The following is a 23770-nucleotide window of genomic DNA, read 5'->3' as shown; positions in this document are numbered from 1 at the left end:
CATCCAGCCCCTTTGTGCATTTATGCCCCAACACCCTTGTGTACTGATTTGTGATGTCCCCAGCCAACCCCCTCCCTTGTGTATTGATTTATGTGATGCTCCAACCATCCTGTTTTGTACTTATACCCCCCAGCCACCCCCTTTTTTGCATTTAATTGTTGTCCCTTTGAATATGGGTCCCCTTACACCTATTACCCCAACTATTTTTTTTATTTTAAATACTTTTTTGCTGCCTTCTTTCCCTGCAGACTGGTCTCCTCCAATGTGCTCTTCTCCCTGTTACGAGCAGCTGTTCCGTGAGAGCCCGCCCCCTTGAGCATCTTCAAAGGGGCTGGAATAACAGCCTCACTGAGGCACTGAGCAGCATGGTACAGGCGGGCAGGCCACTCAATGATTGCAGCCGCACGGCAGTTTAACTTAGATTCAGAGCGGTCTGGGGGGCTTTTTCTTTTACAACCACAATATCTGCTTATATCTGTCCACCGGCATTCCAAATTTTTCCCTTAATTTTTGACAAGCAGCTGCAGGACCATAGAACATGTATTTCTCAGATTAGCCTCAGGTTTGGAAAATGCTAGGAGTATTTCAGTTAATTTGACGTTGATTGTCAAATAAGGATGTACCTTTAACGTCTAGGAGCCCACAGAGTCTTAATCTTTGTTAGCGCACAGAATTTTCTCATTTTCTGAATTGGTTACTAAAGCATACAGATATGTGCTCCATCCCTTGGCTTTAATAAGTAAGAGGGTGCCTCTGTCAGTTTAGGTTTATGGTGCCTTGGGGAGAGGAGAGGTGGGAGAAAGAATGTGTACGTATGCATGTGAAAATATATGGTGAGTTTGTCTGTTAGTGTATGTGTATTAGTTATAGAGGGGAAAATATACACGCAGACATGGTGCTTCTAAAATGTGGCATTGTTGGACCGTTGCTGCTTCCTGTAACATTCAGGATTTTTAATTTTTTTCCCCCAGATGTATTTGTTGAATTTATTCCCGTTTACCCCTAATAAAAGAAGGAAGGGGTAAGACGGCATTCTCTGACCTTTTTATTTTTTAATTATATAGCACCATAATATTCAATAAGGTTGCTAAAATGGTAAAAGCTTAGGTTGGCATCTCCTCTCTGCCACTACCCTGATGCCAGCCACTGTCCTGACATCTCCCGAAAGCAGTCTTCATGCCGCAGGATGTGGATAACCCTGCCCAGCACATTATCCATGATCTGGACTCCCAGCAACAGCCCCATATCCGCCGTATGGCCTCCTGCCTGCTACCAGAGGGCCTTAAACACCCATACGAGTACCCACACTATGCCGACGCATAGTGATTAGGGAGCACAGAAGCCGAGGTCTGGAGTGATGGACCTCGCGATCCCTTAATATTTGGCCGGTCACAGGGAGATGGACTGGTTGTGGAGATGACAATCTCGCACCTGCCTCGACGCAGCCCTAAAGACCAGCCCAGGGGTGACAGCCTTACTGCCTGCCCCTCCCCTATAGATACCCACAGATATACACTTTATTAGGTACACCTTGCTAGTACCGGGTTGGACCCCCTTTTGCCTTCATTCTTAATGGCATACTTTCTACAAGGTGCTGGAAAACATTCCTCAGAGATTTTGGTCAATATGGACATGCACTGAGTTGCTGCCATGTGATTGGCCGATTAGCCATTTGTCTTAACAAGCCATTGAACAGGTGTACCTAATAAAGTGGCCAGTGAGTGTATGTGATGGAATAGAGAAAGTCTCTTCAACAGTTTAATGGTTACAAGGTCCTTAAATCAAGATCCCCCATACTCCTATGCAAGGGGGAGCCTAGGGTTAGTGGCACCTAAGTCCAGTACTTACACCCCATAACTAACTTCCAAACATTCAAACACACACGCTAAAACCATACACTCATGCACACACATGCTAACACAAACATTAATAAACACACCCTCTAACAATATATGCTGACGTACACACTCACGCTACTGCCATATGGTAACACACACAACCCCATACACTCCAATACCACATTCTTACAAACACACACACATATATATATATATATATATATATATATATATATATATATATATATATTACACACACTATATACATATCCCCATTGCCTGCTATGTCTTAGAGTAACCGCTTACAGGTGACCCGAAGGTGCTCTCTGCAAAGGCCAGAGCTCGGCATCCAGCGAGCGCCTGCCTCCCGTCAGCGCCGTCTCCAAGCAACCAGTTTGTCAACAATATGGCGGACCGTCTCTGAGAGTCCTGTTTCTAAGCGGCGAGTTCCGAAGTATCACAATCGGCGCTACCGAGGAAGGTTCCGTGTTCACCGGTGTAATATGGCGCTGGCAGTTTTTAGCCCCGGGTTTCGGGAGACATTTTCGCCCCTGAGTTCCGGGGAGATGGAAACTGAGTTGACGGAGCATGGCAGAGGGATTTGGGAAGCTCCCAGCCCTGACAACGGTGGCGACTCTAGGGATTCCCTCAGTGACAGTGAGAGCGAGCAGGAAGAGCCCGCGATGGAGGTAAGAGGGGCAGCTTGGCTACATGCTTTTACTTAATAACTGGTACGGGGTTACATAGCTGCCTAGTTGTCCCCTTCTCCAGGACAGTCTCTAGAGTATAGATATGCGATAAGGAGCCCTTGTTTGACAGGGTGTATGAGATCTGCATTGGCGCCTCTGTGCCTTATGCACTAGAGAGCTTTAGGGAATAACAATCCTTTATCAAACTAGCATCTGGAGTGTCCTGCAATATGTCTATTATTAATATTATTTACTAATTTATATGGTGCTGTCCTATTCCACAGCGCTGTACAAGGGGAAACAGGACATAAACAGTATTAGTGCCATTACTATTGGCTCCTGTCGCTGTGATTGACCTGGGAGATATAACATGTGAGGGGGATCTTTAAATTAAATACAATAAGGGATATTTCAAATAACAGCGAGTATCGCCCAACGAGTAGAACTCAAATGAAAGAAAATGCTGGCAGATAATCAGCTGAAAAATAATTCATATTTTATGGGCTGGGTGCCGATGTACTGTCTCACTATTGAGCTGTCAAACTTTCGGATGTATTAATAATAATTATAGTAATAATTATGTTGTGATGAACGCATTACCCAGTATGGACCTCATTGCCCTGACAGTACATGAAACGTGTCGGCTCTTGCATCATTGTGTTAATATATACTGTACGTTGCTGTAAAATCTGTGCCTTTCTATTAGGAAATGGAGATTGTTTTTTATTTATTTAAATTCAAAAATATAAACAAAATAATGTTAATAAATTAGAAGAATAAACACCGAAAGCAATATCCAAGATTATAACCTTCAATCGCGAGTCTAACATAAGGTTAGCTATTCCAAAAACCTAACATTCAATAAACGGTACAGAAGAACTCCCACTACCATTTCGAAACGTTATCACTCATAGAGCTGAAGCAGTCATCTCGTACTTCCTCATATCTATGCTTAAGGCAAGCCCCAATAGAGGTCCAATAGTCATGACAAAATATGTAGTAGTCGGTTTTTAGGCACAGGAGCTCCGCAGCTCTGGTGTCATCACAGGAGATCGCAGCTCTCTTCGATATTCTGAAAAGCCCATTGTGAAGCATTCTCCATCTAATAACATAATGGACAACCTCAAAATCTTCCCTAAAAATAATTATTATTTTTATGTCCTAGGGAATAGGATGTTTTAAAAACCAGCCCCAATGAACTCATGTTTCTCCTCTTTCTAATAGGAGGCATTCGATGGAGTGTTACGGGAAGAGGCAGTCGCTGAAGGATTGTCCAGATTGGGCCGGTCCGCTGTTGGCACAGAGTATGTGTACGTGGACTTAATGCTGTCTGTAAGTAATGGCAAAATAAACAAAATCAGTTAATATTAGAAAGCTGCAGCAGTCCTCTAATGCAGTAGATATTATATCGCAAAAAGGGAACTCCCATCGTTTCTTTTTATTATTAGTATAAAATGAAATATACATTTTCCAAAAAATATTGTGTTTTTTTAAAATACATTAAAGTTTTTTTTTTTTAATTGTGTTCTAGCTCTTTCATCTACTGCCTGTGTTAATTAATAGAGCGGCTCTGTGTTAATCACCCAGAAGGACATTCTAAGTCTATGGAGGAATTGACTTCATTAGCATTGCCATAAAGAATCAGCTCCGTGTGGTGTTTGCACAGTTAAAGCCACCTAAAATATCACATGACTACTAAGTCTACAGCTAAAGGCGATAAAAACTGTTTTTGTCAATGCCGACCTATATCACTGTATACAACGCTGTATTTTGAAACATGCCACCGTTCTAAAACATTTTACAGTACAAGTTCCTTGAGAAATAATGATTCTTCTCACAAATAGCTGAAAATGTTTAGTAAGCAGACACCTGAAGATGTATTTTTATTATGTATGAACTTATAAAACCATTTCCTGCTGTTCTCTTCTCTGATGACATAATTATGTGCGAATAATACACTATGGAATAGGGGATTTATGACAAGCTCCCGCTAGTGTTGTTATGCTGGAATCTTTTATTCACTACGATTTTCTATGACCTTAGATGCCTCTGGCAGGGGATTTAAGCTAATATTATTCCAAAATAGTCTTGCAGTGATGGCATCACAACATTCATGACTACAATTTCTATAGATATAGCCACAGGGAAGTATTAGCTTCATTCAGCCTGAGAGGCAACTCAAGCCAAATGGCACATTAATAAAGCAGCCCAAATTACATTAGCCAGACAACACGCTTGGCGTGTGCTACCCCATCCTGTCCTACACACATTTATAGAAAATGCAGAAAAGGAGGATGGAAGGGATGCAAGTGTTGCTGAAACCCCTTGTTAATCTAGTCCCCCTGGTGGCTATATTTGGAATTGCAGGTAAAGCCCATGAAAAAGATAGACAGTGGCCCAAAAAATCTTAAAAAGAGGCTGCCAGCCCCCTGCTATTCCATAGGTATATTTTCAGCTGTCACCAAACTGCAGTCTCTTTGATCCATTGGCAGAAGGTGAGTTTTCTATCATATGAATTAAAGTCCAAAAGTAACTAACATACGACAATTCCATTTGGAAAAAAATGCATACAAAAGGTCTGTCAGCTCCCCCGTCCTTCTGAATTTCCCAATAGGCAGACAAAGCTCCATGTTATTAGGGGTGTAGTGCGCTGCAATAAGGTGGGCATACTAGTAATTCACATACCCCGTAACAGTCCATAGCCTGCCCGTGTTACCCATGTCCTTTAAAGTTTCTGAACATATACTCCATGCCCTGCTTATTTTATCCCTATTACCAATAACGTATCCTGTCCCAGGGTGACAGGTCCAGGGGGGTTGGCAGTCCCCCTGTTCTAAAATTGAGGTGCAGGTCAACTCTTGGGCGATCAGCCCACCCCAGTGTCCAGCTGCTCAATGGGCCGGCTACAAGGGAGATTTTTGATCTCTTCATTTACATTGTGGACGTTTTACCAGCTCAGCACAACCTCCATAGACTGCATTATAAGGTGATGTGCGCCTTTAAGACATGGAGCGCCTTTTAAAACCATGAAAATTCCGGCTCCGGATGTGGTATCTGAGGGTAATTACGTCACTGCAAACGGGTTTTATTTATCTTAAATGTTCTGGGGCAGAAATGGTCTTTGTATTCTTTAACAAACCTAAACTTCACTGCCTATCCCATTGATTTCCATCATGAGTCAACATTTTGTTTCGTCCACACTTGTCTTTTAGACGGTGACGAATCAGAAGACTTAAAATTTTACAAATTACATTAGTAATGCTAACGCTAGTTTGGAAGCTTGCGTGGAATTATTTTAATCATTTTCGTTTCTGTACTTGAAAATATTCATTATAGTTTATAACTCTCTTTGTTATTGCTTGAACTGTCCAATAAACATTACATTAATGTCCAGTGATCTAAGTTACATCGGATGTGAGCTTTGCATCATATTGCTGTCTAATCGGTATGGTTTAAGTATTGCTGCCGCGTATCCTCACTGCACTGTGTTATTACACTCATCGGGAACATAACACCATTTATATACTTTATTTCCATGTAAAAATCACACTTGACTTACATCATTTCCCCTGTATCATAATTTGTTTTCTGGAACATAAACCAAGAATGAGGGCAGCCTGTATATAAAATTGCACAGGAAGAAGAAAATCACTAACAGGTGAACTTGATTGAACAACCTTTTGATGTCTGCGCGATTTAAATGGCATATCTCTCTCTCTCTCTATTATTATCACAGAAACGCCATTTAACAGACATTGGAATCCTTTGTGGATATGTTCACCTGCAGAAGATGGACATCTCCTGTAATGGGATTACTGGTATGTTATTCCCTCGCAGGCTGAATATTTACAGTATAGTGTTCCGGTATTGGAGGTTGACATCAAACTTTACTTTAGGACAGGCTGGAACAGGAATTTTCCACCAAAGTTATGGAATCAGCTGACACTCTATAAATAAAATGTAATGAAAAAATAAAAATGCATTACCGAGTTATTACCGTATTATTGAAGTGTCACAAACAAAAACACTATGTTTAGATCAAAAATAGAAGCAGCTCCAAACTGCCTTACCAAACCCGAATGCTTCTTAAAGGTTTAGTCAGCCCCATTTTCATGGTAAATGTATATTGGAATCCATTTTGGATGTTGAATGTTGGTGACTGGTACTCTTGGCTCCCGTTTACTTCATAAGGAGGGTTATCGGGCCTGTGCAAGACCAATATGTCCACCTTAAATTGGAGCGTTTTCACTCTGGCTTCACTAAAGGGAGAGTTAATAGGAGAGTCTGCGGGAGAGCTGTGTTTCAGCTCATATGCAGTGAATAGACCCCTTTTAACCCTTTCAGTGGTTGGAACAGTTTCTGTAGTGCAGGGAAAGGTGCTAGTTGGCTCTTGAGCTAACCAGCAGCTTTTTGACTTCCCCAGACTGAAGTTGCACAGTAGGTGTGAGACTGTTATTAACGAGGAAAGTTCCCTGGGAGAAGTTTGTCTCTCAAACATTAAACATTAAGTGCGTGGAGCATGCTGCCGAATATGACTGCTCGCTACCATGGTAACAGTAACACTGGGGGATTAAAGTGCCAGCATGCTATCACACACACATACTCACTCTAAAATGCTTCATGTTTTGTTTAAATTAATTAATTTATTTTTATGAAAAAAAACAGATAGATGAGCTTCTGTTGGCCACATTTCCAATCACTCTCAGCTAGAATAATGACGAGGCTGTCGGAACTCTAAAAATCAGGTGCACCACAGGTGCGAAAAAGGTTGGCACACATGTGGACATATACATTTTCTTATCATTTGTACCTTTCGCCTGAACTTATAGAAGTCACCCCATTCTAACATGTGCCTAAACTGCATTACCGGTATATGTTATACTTTCACCTGCATGGGTTTCATGTGCAATCTACGTGTATGTGCAACCACTTCTGTTGGATACATTAAGTAAGAAAATTATCTTGTTTCGCTTAATTTTACTATTGGGTTTATAATTCATAGGGCGATAATAGGGGGAAATTATGCTTTACTAGGCTTTTTGTGTATTTTTACCACTGTATCATGTGATCAGATGGACAATTTGCCTTAATCTATGAATGGCTTTAGCCTGTCCTGAATAATAAAAACATGGGAAGGTTTTCCTAGACAAAGTATAAACTGTTTAAATCGCACTATAGTAAAGCTACAAAAATTGTCCGGACTCCCAAGAGGAAGAATGTGCCCCGGCCTCTGCCTCTCAAAGAGTTAAATGCTTTGGCTATCAAGTTCTTAAAAGCATCATTCTGTTATTCGATGTTTTCTCTAGATTTGTCCTGCGTCAGTTATATGCCATACCTGACTGAGCTCAATGCCTCCAACAACAACCTGAGCACGTTCTTTGACTTTGTACCACCTAAAAATCTCAAGGTAAGCTTGCCTCTGGGAAAATAATGGTTGTTGAGACAAATGGAGAAACGGACTCGGTCTTGTTTTAGATTCAGTATAGCTCTGTGTCTGTGTTTAAGTTCCTCCACTGTGTTAACCACTACCACTTCTGCTGGAAGGCCCTTCCTCTTATCTACTGCCCTCCAAGTGAAGTACAACTTCCTTACATTACATATGTGCTTCTAGCCTGCCTTTTTATCTATGTATTTTTGTCCTAACATAAACATACAGTTGCAATTCATAGAAATTGTATGTAACACAAAGTTGCAAGATCAAAAAAAAAATATTTTTGGGGGATGATGGGATGATGGGATTTTATTATTAATTATTATTCTTTTCTCGCATGCTCATTTCCCTTTCTCTAGGTTGTGGATCTCTCATTCAATCACATATCAGGCATGACAGACTTATCTGCACATAAAATGTTGACAAAGCTCATAATAAACAGTATCCTTTTAAGGTTCTAGATAGGAACAAGGGGTTAAAAAATAATTGAACTGCAAGTTATTGTTTTAGGTGCCAGATTTTGTCTGCAAAATTGAAAACAAAACACTATATATATATATATATATATATATATTTTGCAATAACCTGTTTCCCTTACCAATAAATCATATGAAGAAATTAATGTTTTGGTTTTTTTTGCAATATTCAGAATTGTAATTTTTTTTTTTTTTACAAAATATACTACTATATACTACTACTACAACTCAGTTCATTATATACAGTATAATTTTTTTTTTTCGTGTCTATCACTTAAAATTCCCGTTGGCAGGTAAAAGCATCTAAAGCATGGGAAAAAAGTTAATAATCATGTGTTACGTTGACTTCTCTTTAAGTTTTAAAATAATACTTAAAAAAAAATACAATTTGTAAAAGCGGTTACATTTAAAATTAAATTATCCTTGTGATAAACATATAATAAATATATCACCTAAAATACATACTGACTGTTTATATGTGATATTTATAGTAAGTGCCACATGTAGAAAATGTATTTGCATGAGAAGCTTTAGCAGAAACAGTTTCTAAACCTACCCTCAAAATACCATTCGATATACATATATATATATACATATATATGGTATATACCGTAATCCATTGTGTGTCTGTATGTATATATATATATATATATATATATATATATTCCATCATGTGTCTGTGTATATATATATATATATATATATATATATATATATATATATATATATATATTCAGCAGCTAAGGAGTCTGTTATTTCCTTAAGAGGTTTCTTTTTACAGATAATAATATACAGGAGATCAGTGGCTTGGAAAAGTGTAGCAGTCTCTCACATCTAAACCTGGCTCACAACAGAATCCAAAGTATCGGCGGATTAGGAAATTTACCAATCAGAACACTCCTTCTGGTATGTAACATACGTGTACTCTCTGCTGCAGGGGATGCGGTTCACAGGGGGTTAATACTGCATAGCCGAATACATTTATCACCGCGCGGTGCGGATTGTACTCGGAATGAAGCACACACTCCCAGCCCCACTGCACACTGCAGCTGCCCTAATGTATGGGTCCCAAATGAGCAACATGTCCCTGTATAAATCCTCCAAATTAATTTTTGTTCTAAGGCACGTTTATACTTAAAAATAGGTTCCATTTATAACTTCCCCTTATGGCTTCCTTTTCTTCTAATCGGGATGCTTTGTCTATCATATCTAGTCTGATTTCTAATGGCTCTGTGCCTGCCCTTGTGTCCCAAACTATACTCTCCCTTTTATTTGTTCCCTTCCCATTGTATGTACAGCACAGCCATAAAGCCTCCATACTTCATCCAGCACAGTGAATGTAAATCTGGATATAATACATATATATATATATTTTCTGGGAATACTTATGGAATGTATACGATGCTTTGTTGTATTAACTGAATGCAGTTCTTCAGTGTGTTTTATAGCAGAGTCATTGATTAAATGCTAGTTGTGACACCTTTGCTAGTTTCACAATAAATTGTCATCTTCATAATTTTGGTGTTGCAGAGCTCCAACAGGATTAGGAATATCACTGGTTTAGAAAATCTGAAAACTTTACAAACACTGGACTTGTCGTGTAATCGGATCTCCAACCTGGAAGGTCTAGAGGGCTTGCACTTTCTCCAGATCCTCAACCTGGAGGATAATGAAGTAAACTAACTCACTGTCCATCCTTCTTTCTACTTTCTTCTCGTTTTTTCCGACCCCGCCAGTCCTTGATGTTCTTCATCTTTGTTTTTCATAGTTTTAGTTATAAGCATGAATTTCATTTTCAGATCAATCAACATATTTTAGAAGAAAATGTTTAATTTTTCAGACATATAAAAAGCGTGGGCCTATGTCCTGAAGTTTATATATATGAAATGCCCCAGCTTTTTAAAAACTGACTCCCATGAAGCTCAGTTTTGCCAGGCAATTGTCTACAAAGTGCTCATTTACAGCCGTTTATGGCTCTCTTTATGATCTGTTTGCTAACAAGCGGCAGGTGCTAAAATCCAAATAGTTTTCATTCCAAATTTTTCATTAGCATACAATACCCGCGTGGTTTATCATCTGCTCGCTCATTGAAATGAAGTCAGCGAGATCGTGTGGATTATCTTTCCTGCAGTATTTCACCCCAGCAAATTGCCTTTATGAATAGGCATGAAAATCGTAAAAAAATATGATGAGGCATGTTTGATTTATTTGTTATGTGGGAAGAGCCTGGAAGAGAGCTATAAAGTCTAGTTATAAGTTATATGGCTACTAAAGCACATGCTAAATAATATGCTGTATAATAAGATTCTTGACTATCCACTTTATCTATTTAATTGTTTATGTACAGACCTGCGTGTTTGCCATGCAGCCCAATGTCAAGAATACCTGAGTAAATAGACCCAGCTGAGTTCATGATAATATATAGACGTCTTGCTTTATCATATAAGTTCTTATAATACGTGGATCGATAGCAGCTCATGGGAACTGTTATCAACAATTATTGCTGCCATTAAACATGCTGCTTTTTTTTGCCATATTTGAACATTTAATTTTTAGGAGGTACATTCAGTAAATCTACTGGTTTGCTGTTTTCATGTAAATATATCTTCTCAGCATAGATTTTGAGATAGGTACAGCTCATGTAGAAATATATGTATTTGAACAGAATTTGGTGATTTATTCATGTCTTCCTATTCACAGATATGCCAGATTAGCGAAATTGCTTATCTTGAAGAACTGCCACTACTTCACGTGCTAAACCTGTTAAAAAATCCAATTCAAGTGAGTGGAAGGAACAATATGTATCTTTTGAATCCTGATCCTGCCTAGGAGAATGCATTATAAGCACATGAACATGCGCTTCCAGGGCCTCGGCAAGAAATGGTGAAGCCATCACTGCTGCCTAATTGATGTCAGTAGACACGTACAAGTTAAACTGTTTGTTTTACTGAAGCTTTGGATCACTGAAGCAAACATCATTTGTTTCATTGATCCCTGGAAAAAAATGAAGGGTTAATGTTTTGTAAGTTGAATTTGTGTTTGGAAATATTACAAAAAAGTGCACATTTTAGGACGTAGAGTAGAAAGATGCATCTATATATGGTGGCTTAATGGTCAACACTGCAAAAAAGTTTAAATAACCTAATAAAAATCATTATTTTCCAACTCAATCTATGCTCAATCACTGATGGCAAAGTGTGTATTAAATTAGCCCTTTTTCATCTCATGCAGGAACAAGCAGAATACTGGCTATCTGTGCTTTTTATGCTACAGAGGTTAACCGAACTGGATCTGAAGAAGATTAAGATTGAAGAAAAGGTATTTATTCGTATATACACATGCTGGTCCCGAATAATTGTAAATAAATGTCCATGGTTGCCTTTTTATAGCCCTTTTTTGGGGGGTTGGGGTTTATGTGGATGCAATCATACACCCATGCAAAAAGTCTGTTTTTTGGTTCAAGTGTGGATCAATGGCTGCATTCCATAGGAGGGGACTTATGTCACTAAATGTCCCTTTAATCCTACAGTTGTAAGGACAGTAATCACACTCATAGATTTTAAGATCGTTTGAGCGCTACGGAATTTCATGGTGCTAGATAAAACAAATAATAAAAGTAAGATGTAAGTTGGTGAGATATCACTCTCACATGGCGTCATTACTCTGGTAACAAAGTAGTACAACAACACAAAACTGAAATATTATCTACTGTTACAATCTTCTTATTGTCAGAGAGATGTTGTATTTATACTTAAGTGGCTGTTTTTCTTTTTTTCCTTGTCTAAACTTTTTTCTTTATGGATGTAAAATGAGCAGGTAGCCGCAGTGAATAAGTACGAGCCTCCTCCAGAAGTGATCGCAGCGCGAGATCACATGGCCAACGTCATGTACAGCATGATACAACTACAGAAGGTTTTTGATAGGTAAACTCGTCATGTGATATTTTGTTCAGTGACCATTATGGGTTAGGGATAGTGCTTTTGCTTACTGGGAACAAATTTGATGAAACCATTCCCTTTGAGATTAGATCTATCTATGCCACCATACTTTAAATTCCTTATATTTTTTTTCCCAAGATGAATACCTACTGCACTTAGTTAGCATATTCTGTGTTCACACGTATGTAGGGTAAAACCTACAAACAACGTAATGGGATTTTCATGTATATTAAATGTGTTTGGTCTTGTAGCATGCACAAATGCAACAAGCACTGGCCACAATGTGTACATTATAAACCTGATTGACATCAGGAAAATAGAGTGGAATATATCTTAAACGTGAAAATGTAATTTATAAATGCTGATTCTGGTGCAAAGTTTGAAAGGTGGCAAGCCAGTGAGATGTTTGTGCTGATTAGACTTCAGATGCTTGTCCTGAAAAGGTTTTCGACTTTTGAAGTTTCTTGTGTTAAAGGAATGAATAGAGATTGTTTCAGAGGCTTACAGTTAGACAGCATCTTGTCTTACAGTACACTGCCCAACCTGGATACTCCATACCCCATGTTAGTTCTAACTGGACCCCAGTCATGTGGGAAAAGAGAACTGGCACATCGAATGTGCCGGGAATTCAAAGAGTTCTTTCGATACGGGTAAGCCACGATTCACTATTAACGTTCGCCTATATATTTTTACATGTATGCCCTGTATTTATTGTAATCATTGTGTACCTTTTGGGAAAAAAAGCATATTACATCGCAGTGTTATTGTCGGCCACGTGATGGCATTCCTGCGACATCCTCTGCACAGCCATTTCTAGAAACAGCATGTTTCAAATCCCTGCTTATGGCATTTGGGTGCTGTATCTCGTTGGATGAAATAAAGCCTGGCATGCGCTAAAATATCGCACTCATCATTTGTCTTCCAGTTATTGAAAAGATTTACGGTAAAATATGTGCCCAGATGGGACCATGCAAGGGGCGAAACACATACAAAATAAATCATATACATGTAAAAGCAGGATGCCGAAATATATATATATATTAACACGGGAGTTTATATCAAAGGCCGCCGTAAATATACATGTCAGTCTTAGAAGAATCTCTAGTTGTAGATTATCTAAAGTACCTTTGCGTAGGTTGATAAAAAGCATCTGCTAAATATTAGAAGCAGATGTGAAACATACTGGAATTTTCCATAAAATGTAGGGGTTTTTTTTTCCATTTTAACGGTGAACCTAATGTTGTCATATGTGTGTCATTATAACTAAAACAGATGATTAGATGAAAAAAGATTGGGTGGATAACGATAACGTCCATAAAGCCATTGCATCACGCCCGTTGACGTGATTCAGATGGTTCATCTTGTTATCATTAAGACCAACCCATCCATATCTTACATAGCAGTAGAAGGAAGCTCTATGTCATATGCTAAAATAGTATAACAGGCTGTGACCTTCTTTATAGGACGTGTACTACATGATGGTCTGTAAGGAGGCAAATAATAAATACCCTGGTCACATTAATATTACACGCGTGCAGTAGGTCTGCAGAAGGAGATGAACTAACTCCAGTGACATTTTAGACAATGTGGTTAATGGAGTAAAGGGGTTCTATAGGATCACATACACGTAACACTGGTATTGGAATACCATATTATCCACTTGCATACCAACAGGTTCATTACGGATTAATAATAAGGAGTTTTGCCTTGTTAATCATTGCTAATATAAGTAGATTGTTTTCCTTGTGTCAGTGTAATTGGTCAAATATTATAGTTAATTAGCAGAGGACTAGACAAAAACAATGTTATCTTTTCAGCTAAGTTTACTAAAAAAGTATCTCCTCTGCAACTGTGGGTTATGTGTCATTTCACATTTCTAGGTTGCCTCTACTGAAAGTAGGGAGCATACTTGAGTCTGCTTCTTGCACACGCGTAGTAGAACTCCCATTCTAGTCAATGGGAGACAAGCTCCACTGAAATCAATGTGAGCAGCCATTTTTAAGAGAGCATCAGGATATAACATCGTATCCTGGCGTTCCACAGCAAGGACTGTGGCCGTAAAGGGGGTGGCTAGGGCCGCGGTGTCAGGCCTAGATCAGCGCCCAAGGTAAATAAGTCTCTGATAATTACATAATATATGCTTTCATTTACATGCAGTAAATACATTGGAGTCCATGCAAAAAGGGACTCCAACACAATTTGCACTTAACATGAAAATAGGGTTGGAGTAGTGGTTACTAGTGTAAAAGAGGTAGATATTTCTATTTGTAATTTATATCATCCTAACTTCATGATTTTAGTTGCTTTCGATGAGCTGCCGTAACTGAATGTGCCAAATCTTTCAGGCCGTGTCACACTACCAGGAATCCTTATTTTGGTGAAGAGAAACGATTTGATTATCATTTTGTCACACCAGAAGTCTTTGAAGATATGACCTGCTCGGTAAGCATTTCTCTGCTGGTTTTAATAGTAACTCCCCTGTCCACGAACATATCTGTCCCGACCGGCTTGGCATTGTTTGCCATTGTCTGCTTTTTTTTGGACACAGGGGCAATTCCTCCTAACTATGAAGTACAGCGGCCACTACTACGGGCTGAGCAGGGAGGCTGTTGAATCGGTTGCAGGAGAAGGCCTTGCCTGTTGCACTCACATGGAAATAGAGGTATGTTCAGCCACAATAACAAAGCCATAAATGGAAGATATGTGTGTTTGTGTGTATGTATGGCTAAATGGCTGTTTATATAGTTAAAATTGTTAACCCCTGCCTGTTCCCTTTGATTCAGTGGCTATTGCAGTTTTATGTATGCTTTGTTCATTACTCTTTGGCAGAGCTGTGCTGCAGGAGACGCATATAGCAGTTGTCGTTAGAGTAACACCAGTCCCTCATGCCCATAAGAATCCATAATGTGTGAAAACATGCTGTGGCGTGTGATATCTCTTTCTACAGGGTGTAAGGAGTTTGAAAAATTCCTACTTTGAGCCACGCTATATCTTGCTCCTACCCATGAATAAGGAGAAATATGAAGGGTGGCTGAGGAGGAAAGGGATATTCACCAGACCGGAGATAGACACCGCTGTGTCCAGAGTGGATATGTACGTCAAAATACACCAAGACTCCCCAGGCTATTTCGATGATGTGATTAATACAGGTAACCGAGCAGATGATGCACGAAAAAGAAAAATTAATGTACTAGAAGGGTAGTTCCAATGCCTGAAAAGTCACTAGAGAGACTGTTTATACACAAAATACTGCAGCCACATGTGTGAATATTATGAGAGGCCATTACAATAAATAAATATATAAATCCATTTGGGTCAAATAGTGTCTAAAACATAAAGTAACATTTATTGTTGTTTTACACAGTTTACTTGTGTGCGTTAATACTGTCCTGACACATTCTTTCTGTTGCTAGTTGTTTTTATAAACACATGCTATTTCACTTCATTAAATATGACCATGACAGATCCCCTGAATCCGCTGCTGTTTCTACACAAGCTAATCATGCTTACCCGGCAAGCATGTATACTGAACATCAAAAAGACTTATCGCTGCTCTGTCACTAAAGGGAGAGTTGATGGGAGAGTTTGCAGGAGGATTGTGGTTCCTCAACCATCACTATTCAATATTAAGGGCCAACACTAATAAGTTTCTCCAGCAAGAAGGGCTGAGCTGGCCCTGTTTAATGCATATCAAGTGGGTGAGGAGACAAAGAAATCTCAATGATTACACTACACGTTACGAAGATCTAGCCAAGTACTCCCTGCGGCTGAAGCATACCAAGGTGGAAACTTTGTAATATAGAACGAAGTCAAGGAGTTGAAACCACAACTCTTCTTTAGCTAATCCCTTTAGTGAATAAACCCTGTATAGGTGGGTGAACTGACAGCAGTAAAGCCAGGGCTGAGCCGGACCCCAAGTTCAGTTCACCGAGCCGTACACAAGGCGATCCACAGTCATCCCACCAGATATCACAAAACCCAAACAGAAGAACACACTCATTTACTCAACTGCACAGAGATATAGAGGTATTTTTAACATGGTATTAACTTAATTGTATGCCTGCAGATGACCTGGACGAAGCTTACACTAAATTAAGACAGCTAGTTAAGGAATACCTGGGTCTGACAGAGCCTGTACAGTCATCTTGCAGCATGCCGAAATCAGGAGCAGGTAAGATGTTTCTGCTTAGCGTATAGAAATTCTGAAAACAGCATGATATCAGGTGCTATTTAGAAAGCAATTTTATATACAGTATACTACTGTTCAAAAGTTTGGGGTCAATCAGCTGTTTTCAATGAAAAACAAGGTCATTTCTAGCTGTGTAACATCATTGCAAAGGGGTTGTCTAATGATCAATTAGCCCTTTAAACTTAAACTTGGATTACTGAACACAACGTGCCATTGGAACGTGTACATCTAACCCTTGCAGTCTCATGCTCTAACAAACCAAAATAATTCCTCTTGGAGGTCTCTAGTTTTGTCCTACTTAATGATGGTGGGAGTTATTCACTAAAGGGAGAGTTATGATTGAGCCCTCATATTGCTATTCTTAATGAAGGGACAGCAAGCTTTCTCCAGCAAGAAGGGCTGAGTTAGACCCCAGTGAATAACTGCCTCAACATGTCTTCTAAATAAATCACAGTATTTTTTACTGTCACAGGTAGAAATACTCCCTGAACTTTACAGCCTTACAATTTGTTTAGATGAAATACAATATTATGTTGACCATTCTGTGGCCTGTATTTAGCGGTTCTCACACAAGATGTCGAATACCTTATTTTAAGATTCAGGGAAATCATTGACTGGATCCTCACCAAATGGACCAAGTAAACTATCTCCAAATCAAGCTACCTGTGAATTTCTAGATTCCGCTACCAGGAATTACTCAGAGAGAGTCACCACAAAAGTATCGTCGAAAACACCAGCAGTAAGGATTGCTCTGTAGCTTATAACCTTGACATTCGAGCATGCAGTCACACTTTGGGCTCTTCATTTGTGCTTCATTGCTGTTATTCCTGCTAGGAAGAAGCCTCTGTTCAAAGACGTCAGCTGGCAGCCCGACAGGCGTTAGCAGGGAGGACCCCGGGGACATATACACAGTTGTTCCAAAGGTAAACTAAAAAGCCTAGAAGCTGAACTTTGAGAGAGGATAAAAATTATATTTTATTGATGTGCTCCATATGAAAGCAGGGTCATGTAAAAAAATTTTTTGCTGTACTGGAAACACATTCTTTAACACATTTTAAAGACATCACTGTATCACCTGAAAATGAAATATGGTTTGATTAAAAGAAACCTTTAAGTTGGTATCTACGGTTGACTTCTGTGGTGTTAAACCAAATATACAAATATAACAAAGGTTCGTCTACATTCAAAGGTATTTATTATAAGGTAACAACACAGCAAACACATTTATCTCATATACACACGCATAGCCAAACCCCACAGGACAACAACCCCCTTTATATATATATATATATATATATATATATATATATCTCACACTCTCTCTCTCTCTCTCTCTCTCTCTCTCTCTCTCTCTCTCTCTCTCACTCTCACTCTCACTCTCACTCTCACTCTCACTCTCTCTCTCACTCTCTCACTCTCCATATAACAATTCCCTTCAACACAATTCGATCTCACCCACTGTTAAGCCTCCAGATCAGATAATAGCTCACTGCTGGGAGCTGACTCTTACTACATCCACCATGCAGGAAAAGGAAAAAGAACTGAAGGAGTCCATGTGAGGGCAACAGAAAACAGAACCTACTCTTCATAATTTTTCTACACAAGCTATTGTAGGTTTTTTTGTATATTAAGTTACTTACTGTCTCTAGATTGAGCTGGTAAATCATGACCACCATGATTTGACATGGCCATTCCACATTTTTTATTCTAGATATAATACCTAGTTTGTTTTATAAATAATGGGAGTGTTTTTGTAGAGGTCCATTGACGGCTCCAGCTACCTTGGGCACACACCGTCGTCTTCTAGACCCATCCTCATGCACGTTGATGATTCAGAGCGGAAGTAATGTGACTGCAGACTGCAGCCTTCCTCTGGGCAGCGCTGATACCAGGTAAACACAATGAGACACAAGGCAATTTATATTTAAACTGTTTCCTCTCTTTTGATAATGTTGTTAAAATAACACTTTTCTTGTGTCTGATCACTGTGCACAGATGCCCAGGTTGCGCTTCAGTTTTTGTGCTTTAAGATGGGTTAAAATAAGCGTTATTGTTATTTGTGATATTAATAAATAAATATTTTTTTCACAGCTCAAGAGACTCTCGTCCCAGCTCTGGGTTATCCTTATTATCTTCAGCTGGAGCATTCTCTGCCAGGCGATCTTCATCTCAGCCGACCCCTGTTATTAATATTCAGTCTCCTCATGAGGAGAAAATAGAACCTTTGGATTTATCTGACCTTGGGCAGCAACCAGGTATAATACTAAAACTATGCCCATTATAACAAATGCTTTGGTGCTTTAGAACGCCAACATATATTTACTAGCTGCAGCCATCTTTCTTTCAGGCAACATTAAAATGATTACAAGTTACAATGTGAATTAGACTAATTGCATACCAAATATATTGCTTTTTTCTTTTATAAATTGTTCTCTTATGCCTCAGATCAGCAGAGTGCGGGAAACACACCAGCCACCCCCCGCCTGTCTTCTTCTGCACGTTCCAATCAAGGAGCATCCAAGTGCTCATCATCTCCCCGTCTGTCCAACCGCAGAAGCCGCCCAGGATCAAACAGCAAGCCTGTTCTCCCTCCTATTCCATCTGGACAAAAGAAATCTTCAACATAATACACTAATATAGGCATAGATTAAGAACTCAACTAATAAAGCATTTGAAAGGACATCTCACAGAATTTACAGCTACATTCTTGATTCATATAGTCAGTTTTCTACTGTCCTGTACTTCCCCCCTCATGGGCTTAAATAACTATCGTAATAATATGAGCAATGTCTGCAAAAGTGAAAATACGAAAGATAAAAAGAATAATTTACATTACCTCGCAAATTCGTTCACTTTCTACTGATCACTTATATTAGTATGTCTTCTCTTCTCCAGAAACATATCAGCTGCATTAGTTCTAGAACATGTAACTATGTTATAGAGTGTTGTCTATATTTTCAAAATATAAACATCTACATGCACTTGTAAAGAAAATATTAAATATATTTTATCAAAAGCTACAGCCTGGCTTCTTGTGATTGCTACAATGACATCCCTAGAGGTCTGTGATACCAAATATTTGGTAACAGACCATAATGCAGAAAATAATTAATGGCATTTAAACCAACAGAATAGTTTGCAAACATATTGACATGCCAGTTTGTAGCCAAGTGACGTAAAAGATCATTGGCAATGAAAAGCATTACCATCAGATTGCTAGAAACTACGGGGGCACCCCAAACCACTGCATGAAACCATCATACACTCCCATCACCACCAACTAGATAAAATCCACCAACAAAATTGTTTTGAAATGTAATCTATATTTTAACATGATGTGGCTTAGAATTACTCCACTTTCTTGTAGCAGTAATTACAAAACTAACCTCCAAAACCTACCTATACTGTGGCCAACCCTGCAGACGAACTAGAGATAAGAATTGCTGCACTAGTTCCTACTTCAGTGCCTACATTTGTCTTGTGTCTCGTTTGAGGGCATTCATGGTTCTGTAATTATACAATATACATAATATTCCTCTGCATTTTGCTGATTTGGTGGTGCTGGCTGTATAGCTTTTCAAACAGACCTTAAATTCACAGGCTTCATCTACAATGAAAAGAAAGAAGGTGCTTATCAGTCTGCTAATCAGATTGGTGAAGAAAACAGAAACTGGAGTTCAACGTGAAATAAATAATGATAATAATACTCCCCAATGAAAGCAGCTGCCAACAACACTCTTCCTTGAAGTGTTTAAACAAACAGACGATACACCATGGCACGCATAAACATAGGGGGGAAAAAATAAAAAACAATAGTGTAATATGTACACACACGTAATGCAAATGCTAGTGTGGTGTCTTATCAACTCACAAGCGGGCTGAACAGATCGGGCTCATCAAAGGTATCGGTAGAAAATTCTTTTAATGTCTTCTAAAATCCCTAAAAAATATAAATGGACCGGCAATAGTGCAGTATATCCGTGATATCTGTGATAGAGATGTCCTCTCTATTTCTGATGTCTCTCAACGCGTTTCGCCGATAGTCGGCTTCCTCAGGAGAAAAATCACTCAAGTCGCAGAAACGATTTCAAATTTCAACTACACCGGAATATATGCTGATCCTGACTCTACCATCCTGAAACGTTTAACTGTGAGTGCATTCTTTGCCTTACCTTAAGAGCTGTATCACGGATATACTGCACTATTGTCGGTCCATTTATATTTTTTAGTGATTTTAGAAGACATTAAAAGAATTTTCTACCGATACCTTTGATGAGCCCGATCTGTTCAGCCCGCTTGTGAGTTGATAAGACACCACACTTGTGGCAGTTTATTTAAGACTAAAATAAAATTGACATTCAATCTGGTTTATGGCTGCTAGTGACTGTGGTAATCAGTGGCGACTGATATATAGGGGGGGCACACAAGATACTGGGGGGGCATTAATAATTTCCACCATTAAATCAGACCACTGAAAAAACACACACACATATATATATATATATATATATATATATATATATATATATATATATATATATATATATATAGGACAGGCTCTGCCACACTGACACCCAAACGCACACACCAGGACAGGCTCTGCCACACCGACACCCAAACACACCCAAACACACACACACACACACACTCACTAGAACAGGCTCTGCCACACCCACATCCAAACACACACACCAGGACAGGCTCTGCCACACTGACACCCAGACACACACACCAGGACAGGCTCTGCCACACTGAAACCCAAACACACACACCAGGACAGGGTCTGCCACACCAACACCCAAACGCACACACCAGGACAGGCTCTGCAACACCGACACCCAAACACACACACACACACACACACACACCCACACCAGAACAGGCTCTGCCACACCCACATCCAAACACACACACCAGGACAGGCTCTGCCACACTGACACCCAGACACACACACCAGGACAGGCTCTGACACCCAAACACACACACACCAGGACAGGCTCTGCCACACCCACATCCAAACACACAAACCAGGATAGGCTCTGCCAAACTTACACCCGAACACACACACCAGGACAGGCTCTGCCACACCAACACCCACACACCAGGACAGGCTCTGCCACACCAATACCTATACACACATACCCCAGGACAGGCTCTGCTACACTGATAACCAAAAACACACGTCACAGACATCTACATCAGGATGGATTTTTCACACTGCGTTGTCGTTTATACCCCCTTAGTGTTTTTGCCCCTTATGTATTGATGTCCCAGCCAGCACCCTTTTAGTATACATTAATGTGGTGCCCCCACACCCTTGTATGATCGCCTCCAGCCACCACTATTTGTATTAATGCCCCCAGCAAGCCCCTCCCTTTATTATTGATTTATGTGATGCCCCCATCGCATATATGTGTTAGACATGCATTTTCAACTACATAATGAATATCCAATTATAGCTGAACTGGCAGTTTCGTTAATATTAGACCCTGCTGCCGATATATATATATAAATATTAGACCCTGCTACCGATAGCAGGTATAGATCAACACATTAACACACAAACCCAGCTTTGCATGTATAGATCAATTGACGTTCACTTGTGATCTCGGCACTAAAGGTATATATCAAATAAACAGAATCAGACATACAAATCATGTATTTGCAGGTATACAATAATAATATATGAAACGTAGCATTGCAGGTGTAGAGCAAATGAATACATGGAAACAGCATTGCAGGTATTAATCAACTGAACAAGACATACAAACCCTGTATTTGCAGGTATACATAAATAATGTATGGAAACATAGCATAGCAGATATGGATCTACAGAATAACACACAAACCCAGCTTTGCAGCTATAGATCAACTGGAATTCACATAAAAACACAGCATTAAAGGTATATTTAAAAAACCCTAAATTACAGGCATAGATCACAGGTTGCACACCAGATAACACACATAAGATTTGCCATCTTTGTCCCCAAATAGCCCAGCACAAGTCCCCAAACACCCTGGCCTGTGCAATCTTTGTCCCATATACACCCTGTCTGTGCCATCTTGGTCCCCAAGGCTCAAACATCCTGCTAGTGACATATTTGCCCTTCCACAATTATACATCTATGATACACACTAACACATTAACTCATGCTCTCCCTCATTCAGACAATTCATCCACATATTAACTCATGCTCTCCCTCATTCAGACAATTCATCCACATATTAACTCATGCTCTCCCTCATTCAGACAATTCATTCACATATTAACTCATGCTCTCCCTCAGACAATTCATCCACATATTAACTCATGCTCTCCCTCATTCAGACAATTCATCCACATATTAACGCATGCTATCCCTCATTCAGACAATTAATTCACACATTAATTCATACTCTCACTCATTCGCACAGTGCATCCACACATTAATTCATACTCACTCATTCACACTTTACTTATTTCAATATTCTTACTACCCTCTTTCTCACTATGTACCCCCTCTCCCTCCCTCATCACTTTCTACCCCCTCTCCTTCCCTTATCACTTTCTACCCCTTCTCCCTCCCTTATCACTTGCTACCTCTTCTGCCTCTCATCACTTTCTAACCTCTCCCTCCTCTTTCCCTACTCACTATCTACCCTCTCCCCCTTTGTAGTTCACTCACCTTTAAGTCCTGCGTCCGAAGAACAAGGCTTTTGTCTTCCTGCTCTGCCGCGACGCCGCTTTACTGCTGAGCGCCGGATATGACGTCACATACCGGCGCTCAGCATGAACCGCCGGCACCGTGACAGAGGTAGAGGCCTCATGGAGGAGACTGAGGGGCAATTGCTCCCCTGTAGAGACACCACTGGTGGTAACCAGCAGCAATTTACCACTTTTACTTGTTGATAAAAACTTATCTGATCAGCTAGCTAGTCCAAATGGGGAAAAGCCAGATCCCTGCTATCATGCCAGGTTCAGTCTCTATGATTCCACTATATATTGTTTCTTTAGAATTATGATGTTATTAACCCCTTCTTATGTAGGCCTACCTTGTGTTATATTGTATAGTCACTTACATTGGCTAAATGATGTGCTTGTACATCTGTGTATATACAAGTAGGGCTGCAACTAACGATTATTTTCATAATCGATTAGTTGGCCGATTATTTTTTCGATTAATCGATTAATCGGATAAAAAAATGAATGTACATTTTTCATTTATTTAA

The 23770-nt window shown here is 39.5% G+C and overlaps 1 protein-coding gene across 1 annotated transcript; it reads left to right on the top strand.

Annotated features, from left to right (window-relative positions):
• The first annotated feature begins 892 nt into the window (after positions 1–892).
• On the top strand, positions 893–19188 carry LOC149298761 (leucine-rich repeat and guanylate kinase domain-containing protein-like). Its single transcript, XM_089487080.1, has 20 exons — positions 893–937; positions 2132–2527; positions 3752–3859; positions 6264–6345; positions 7834–7934; positions 8318–8399; positions 9216–9340; positions 9965–10108; positions 11135–11215; positions 11666–11752; positions 12251–12357; positions 12903–13022; positions 14718–14814; positions 14921–15034; positions 15320–15521; positions 16439–16543; positions 17158–17300; positions 17396–17484; positions 18653–18816; positions 19007–19188. Exons 1-20 carry the CDS (start codon positions 893–895, stop codon positions 19186–19188), a joined length of 2574 nt encoding a protein of 857 aa, XP_089343206.1.
• The last annotated feature ends 4582 nt before the right edge of the window (positions 19189–23770 follow it).

Source organism: Sceloporus occidentalis, unplaced genomic scaffold (assembly GCF_023333645.1).
Source record: "Sceloporus occidentalis isolate IW3139 unplaced genomic scaffold, rSceOcc1.0.p SCAF_31, whole genome shotgun sequence".
NCBI lineage: Eukaryota > Metazoa > Chordata > Lepidosauria > Squamata > Phrynosomatidae > Sceloporus > Sceloporus occidentalis.
The sequence above is the reverse complement of the archived record's forward strand: the minus strand, read 5'-3'. Positions and strand labels throughout refer to the sequence as shown.

Bases quoted from the DNA above. Each gene is read 5' to 3' on its own strand.
- LOC149298761 (XM_089487080.1), top strand. From the start codon at position 893: ATGGTGCTTCTAAAATGTGGCATTGTTGGACCGTTGCTGCTTCCT. The intron at 12,358-12,902 runs GTAAACTCGTCA...CTTGTCTTACAG, and splicing joins CTACAGAAGGTTTTTGATAG to TACACTGCCCAACCTGGATA. The intron at 15,035-15,319 runs GTATGTTCAGCC...CTCTTTCTACAG, and splicing joins GCACTCACATGGAAATAGAG to GGTGTAAGGAGTTTGAAAAA.